This window comes from Peromyscus eremicus, chromosome 9 (assembly GCF_949786415.1).
Source record: "Peromyscus eremicus chromosome 9, PerEre_H2_v1, whole genome shotgun sequence".
Taxonomy (NCBI): domain Eukaryota; kingdom Metazoa; phylum Chordata; class Mammalia; order Rodentia; family Cricetidae; genus Peromyscus; species Peromyscus eremicus.
The window spans coordinates 92,366,761-92,372,760 of NC_081425.1; the positions used below are offsets into that span (position 1 = coordinate 92,366,761).

Genomic DNA, 6,000 nt, shown 5'->3' on the forward strand with positions numbered 1-6,000 from the left:
AGAAACCATCTCTGGGCATGGGATCAGTCTCAGAACTGCCCAAATGCTCCTGTGTACCCCAACTGCTGTGTGGGTCTCCTGGCTGATAGGTATATCCCAGGTGGCCTCTCCACTGACATGAACCAAGTCGCCCTCTGAATACATATGCACACACACACACACACACACACACACACACACACACCTACTCATGTGCACTTGCACACACCGGCACCACATAGACGGGCCTGGAGCTCAGGGTCTCTGGATGTATATGTGTGTGGTACTAAGGAGCAGCTGGCCTAGACACAGAGCTTCCTCCTGCAGACTCAGCTCAGTCAGACCCGGCACTGGAGGTTGAACACAACTACCCACTGCCAGCTCCAGTGGCTGCCTACATGTATGTGAACACACCTTCTAAGTCTTACCTCTATGCTCCTGAAAGGGAGGCTCAAAGAGCTGAGGCCACAGGTTGGGGGAATAAGCGAGGGAGCTGGGACTGGAGCCCTCATCTGTTGGCTGAGACGGCACGGGTACGCTGAGTGTGCTAGGCCCATGCGTGCTCGTTCATGATACCCAGGAGCCCTTTCCTCAAAGGGCAGCGCCTAGTTACACTGCCTGGTTCTGAGAGCGCAAGGCCCAGCCTTCTCTCTGATGCAGTCCTCACCACACCCCACCTTCTCGGCCCCCACAGTTTGTACCATCTTCTGGGTACTCAGTGAGCTTTCTATATTTGGGGAACTTCCTGGCCTCATTTCCTGGATTCTTTATTCCTGTGGTCCAGGGGCTGGAGGTCTGTGTCCCCCTGCCTGGAGAGTCTTCTGAACAAGCCAGCAAGGAAGTGGACAAAGATCCTAATTAGGGTGGATGACCCCCCGGAGAAATGCCGATCCTTTACAGTAGTCCGAGTCCTTCCCACCAGCCCTGTGCTTGTCAGATGTTTATACAGTCTTCATTAAAGAGAGCTGCCTTAGATAAGAGGTCCGAGCACAGCATCCACACCCAGATAAGAAGGGGGGAGGCCTTCAGATTGTTGGGGAGAACCTGAGCCAGCCATGCTCACTGCTGAGCAGTCCGCAAGACAATGTGGGCCCTCTCCTCCTGGGCTCCGCGCTGTGCTTGGTGACACACCACAACAGCCCTGAGGCCCCCCTTCAGGGCCCAAGATGTCCCCTGGGGCCTTCTGGGTGGCCCTGCTCCTGCTGTTCCTGCTGGTCTGTCCCACACACCAGAAGCCACTGCAGAGTTGGGTCCAGGCATCCCCGGGGGGAAACGCCCGCAGCTCACTGGGATTGTCTGGAGGTGGAGAGGAGGGCGTCTTTGACTTGAAGATGTTCCTGGAGAACATGAAGGCGGATTTCCTGCGCAGCCTTAACCTGAGCGGCATTCCCTCCCAGGACAAAACCAGAGTGGAGCCACCCCAGTACATGATTGACCTGTATAACAGGTACACCACGGACAAGTCATCCACTCCGGCCTCCAACATCGTCCGGAGCTTCAGCGTTGAAGGTATAGAGTGCTCCCTGAGGGTTCCCTGGGGTGGGACGTACGGCACCCCGCCCCCACAGTGAGGTGGGTTGGCCACAAGCAGATCTTCAAGTTTATATTGAAGTGAATCACAGTCAAACAGGGTGAAAATGCAAATATCCAGTTCAACTTCTGTGTGTGCCTAATGGCTTCCCTATGGGGCAGGGCAAATCATGGGGCCTGTCCATCAACACGGAAGGATCTTATGGACAGCCTGGCTCCTCCCCTGGGGCACAGCCTCATTTAACCCAGCAGGTATCAAGGGTCCCAGCCTTCTGTGTCCTCTGTCCCTTCCTTTCCTTTTCTCCTCTTTTCTCCCCCCATTTCCTTTGCCTTCGGTCTCCTTTGCTTTCCTTCCTGCTCCCCCCAACCCCCACTTCCCTCACGTCTCTCCTCCCCCCTCCTCCCTTTCCTCTTGACTTCTCTTCCGCTCTCCCTTCTACGCTCCCTTCTTGTCCCCTTCGGACTTAGACATGGATCATTCATTTAGCTCCAGTAAACCTGTATATTTTTTAGCTTTGAAGGAAAGCCAATTTCTCTCTTATAAAGTGACTTTAAACCTAGATTTTAAAATGTTAATTAGAAGAGATCCCAGTTATTTTTTTGGATGTAGTCATCCTCAGCACAGAAGGCACGTGTCTGTCCAATATGTTTTAAATATAAGTGTCCTTGATTTAGGAAGACTGGAAGATAAACATGGAGGTGAGGTCTGTAACTGGTAAGTCACAGAATTCCAGAATCTGGGTAGAATGGGTTACTGGACAGAGAGCTGGGGTTGCCAGGGCTGGGGAACCCAGGCCAGGCACGCTTGCAAGGTCATGTCACTGGCCCTGTTTCCTGCACAAAGCCTGCTCCCCTTATCCTGTTGTGGCGTCTCACTCTGCAGGACCAGGAGCCCAGGGCCTCCCTGCTTCTGGTCCAGAGATTTGCCCAAGGGTCTCACTTCAGGGCCACAACCAGCCCTGGCCAGATCTGGCCAGCCTGCAGAGCATGTACCTGTCTAAGGACAGTTGTGATCATCATGCATTCTCAGTGCTGCTAAGTTTTCTGACTGCCCAACGAAAGTTTCAAGGAAACTTGCCTTACTTTTTAAAAAATATGGATTCATTTTTAAAAAATTATATAATATAGTTTGTAGGCCACCGGGCCTGGGATTGTCTATGATCTCTGCCTTAGGGAAAGGCTGAGATTTTTTTTGGCAGGGGGAGGTTGTTGTTTTGTTTTGTTTATGTTGGGGCCTAAAGTATCATATTCCATGGGCTGGAATGTGAAGCCTAGAGACACCAGCCCACCTACACATATATCTTTGACACATTTATTACATGCACTAGCAGCAGCAACATCAACATACATACATACATACATACATACATACATACATACAAACACACATACATGGCCTAGGAAACATCCATCTAATCCCAGTAGGCATGCGATTTCTCATGTCTGACAGTGGTCCATGGCCACTGTGGAGGTACCCCACAGTAAGATCACCTCAGGCCATGAGTGCAATGCACAGTTCTCACTGTTCTGATTTGTCATGGCATTCACCATGTTACTCAGGAGCTGGAACGGCACATCCATGCTGAGTGAGGAGACCAGAGAGCCTGAGTAAAGGGCCACATGCTTTGTCACAGCATTGGGCTTGCACGGGTTGGGAGGGGGACAGAGGTATTAACTGAACATCATGACTGGCCTGCAAGTCCCATGTGCTACCTCAATAAAGGCAGGTAAGATGGGCCCCACTCTACAAGAGAGGAAACTGAGGCACCAAGAAGCTCAGACTTCCCAAGGATACAAGCTCAGTGAGGGACAGAGTCATGACTGAGGCTTCCATTCTTTAGACCACTTGCTAGGTTTCAGCAGACCATGGGTCTCTGCTCATGGTGATGCATACAGGAGTCCCCCTAATCTGAGAGAACCCAGGCCTCTTTCTGACTGGAACACTGTGCAGGGCTTAGAAATATCTGTACTCACACTTCCAAGCATCCGCTGGGCCTATCAGAATGTGTCTCCCAAGGACAAGGCAGTGATGGCATGTGGGTGGAGACTCACAAGTGGCAGTGTCCGTGGTCAAGCCGCAGCCCAGAAGTGGGAAACTGAGACATTTACGAGGCTAAGAGAAAATCCCCATTTTTGCCCAGCATAACAAAACTGTTGGGGTGGAAATACTTTTTCCTCTAAAAAATCCATTTTCACTTTTGATGTAAGTTATTAACACAATTCCAAACACTCTAATGCTGCAATTTTTTATTTTATCTAAATGTGGACTTTCATTGCCTCCAACCAGGGCTGTGGAATCTTCACTCTAAAGCTGACAATGTGTTTTCTGGCCTGCCTTAGATGAGGGTGCCGATTACCTGTGTGTACTCTAACAGTAAAAAGTTACAGGTATCGTTTCCACATGTATGAAGTTGGGGTAATAACTAGATTCTCCCAAACTCATAGTGTAATGCCAAGCACACAGTAGGCGCTCAATAAATAGTAGACACTATTAGCCTTAGCTGAAGGTACCTGCCTCTGTTTTTCCTGGGAAAAACTCACCAAACTGAGTCCCATCTCCATCCTCTACAAGGATGATATGGGGGTACCAACCCTCAAGTACCACTACGAGGGAATGAGTGTGGCAGAGTGTGGGTGCAGGTAGTCCCTGCAGCCACCCGGGGTGGGGATGAAGCACAGGGAAGAGGTCCTGATAGGATCCTGCACCCCCTGGGCATGATGGGGGCTAAGAGAACCTTCTCAAATGCTCTTGACACAGAGTAGAGACAATAGTGGCAAAATCTATGTCCTAGATATCCCTCACAGTAAACCACGAAGTTTGACTTTGGTATCATAAAAATGGGTACCAGGCAGATGCTCCTCTGCATGTGTTTGCCTTTCAGATGCTGTATCAACAGCTGCCACAGATGACTTCCCTTTCCAGAAACACATCCTGCTCTTCAACATCTCCATCCCTAGGCACGAGCAGATCACCAGGGCTGAGCTCCGTCTCTATGTCTCCTGTCAAAATCATGTGGACTCCACTCATGGGCTGGAAGGAAACATGGCTGTTTATGATGTTCTGGATGGAGAGGACACTTGGAATGGTGCCTCGGGGACCAGGACCTTCTTGGTATCTCAGGACATTCAGGTTGAAGGCTGGGAGACCTTGGAAGTGTCGAGTGCTGTGAAGCGGTGGGTCAGGGCAGACTCCACCACAAACAAAAATAAGCTAGAAGTAACAGTGGCAAGCCATAGGAAGGGCTGTGATACGCTGGACATCAGTGTCCCACCAGGCTCCAAAAACCTGCCCTTCTTTGTTGTCTTCTCCAATGACCGCAGCAATGGGACCAAGGAGACCAGACTGGAGCTGAAGGAGATGATCGGCCATGAGCAGGAAACGGTGCTTGTGAAGACACCCAAAACTGGTTACCAGGAGGCAGGTGAGAGCCATGAGGAGGAGGACGAGGAAGTAGATGGGCACACAGCTGTGGGACCATTTTTAGCTAGAAGGAAGAGGAGCACCGGGGCCAGCAGCCACTGCCAGAGGACGTCCCTCAGGGTGAACTTCGAGGACATTGGCTGGGACAGCTGGATCATTGCGCCCAAGGAATATGATGCCTATGAGTGTAAAGGAGGCTGTTTCTTCCCACTGGCTGATGATGTGACACCCACAAAACATGCCATTGTGCAGACTCTGGTGCATCTCAAGTTCCCCACAAAGGTGGGCAAAGCCTGCTGTGTTCCCACCAAACTGAGTCCCATCTCCATCCTCTACAAGGATGATATGGGGGTGCCAACCCTCAAGTACCACTACGAGGGAATGAGTGTGGCAGAGTGTGGGTGCAGGTAGTCCCTGCAGCCACCCGGGGTGGGGATGAAGCACAAGGAAGAGGTCCTGATAGGATCCTGCACCCCCTGGGCATGATGGGGGCTAAGTTGATCTGGAACTATCCTGGAGGGGGAAAAGAATCACTTTCCCTTCTTGTTCCCAGGGGGTTCCTCTGCTGAATTGACAGTGACTGGGGTATATGGGTCTGTGGGCAAAGTGGGAAACCCTGGAAGGGGTGGTGGCTAGAAAGATAATGAAAAGGAAAGGGGAAAAAGGGGGATGGGGGAGAGCAGAAACTAGCAGAAGATACAGGTGAGGTGCAGAGCATCATGGGAGTTACAGGGTCCAAGAAACCAAGAAGTAAAGAAGTAAAGGAAGACGTGGGCTCCATCCTTCACGTCATGATATTTTCCACACCCCCACTGAGATGTGCATCGTGTCAGTTGTAGAAATCAAAACTCAGCAAGCAAGTTACTGCAACCCGGCGGTAGGAGTCTGCCCCGAGTCTGTGGGGCCCTAAAGCCTGGGACCTTCCCAAGTACCCCATGCAGTTGAACAGGTCACTGTGTGCTGCAGGAGTCACTAGATATGGAAGGCCCAGCACGAGGCCAGGCAGGGCTGAGTCAGGTCCACGTCCACCACTTGCTGTGCCCCAGCATGGCCTGCTTGCTCCATGCCCA

The 6,000-nt window shown here is 51.3% G+C and overlaps 1 protein-coding gene across 1 annotated transcript; it reads left to right on the plus strand.

The window, feature by feature from the left end:
* Nucleotides 1-1,145: 1,145 nt before the first annotated feature.
* Nucleotides 1,146-5,341, plus strand: Gdf2 (growth differentiation factor 2). Its single transcript, XM_059273156.1, has 2 exons — nt 1,146-1,488; nt 4,392-5,341. Exons 1-2 carry the CDS (start codon nt 1,146-1,148, stop codon nt 5,339-5,341), a joined length of 1,293 nt encoding a protein of 430 aa, XP_059129139.1.
* The last annotated feature ends 659 nt before the right edge of the window (nt 5,342-6,000 follow it).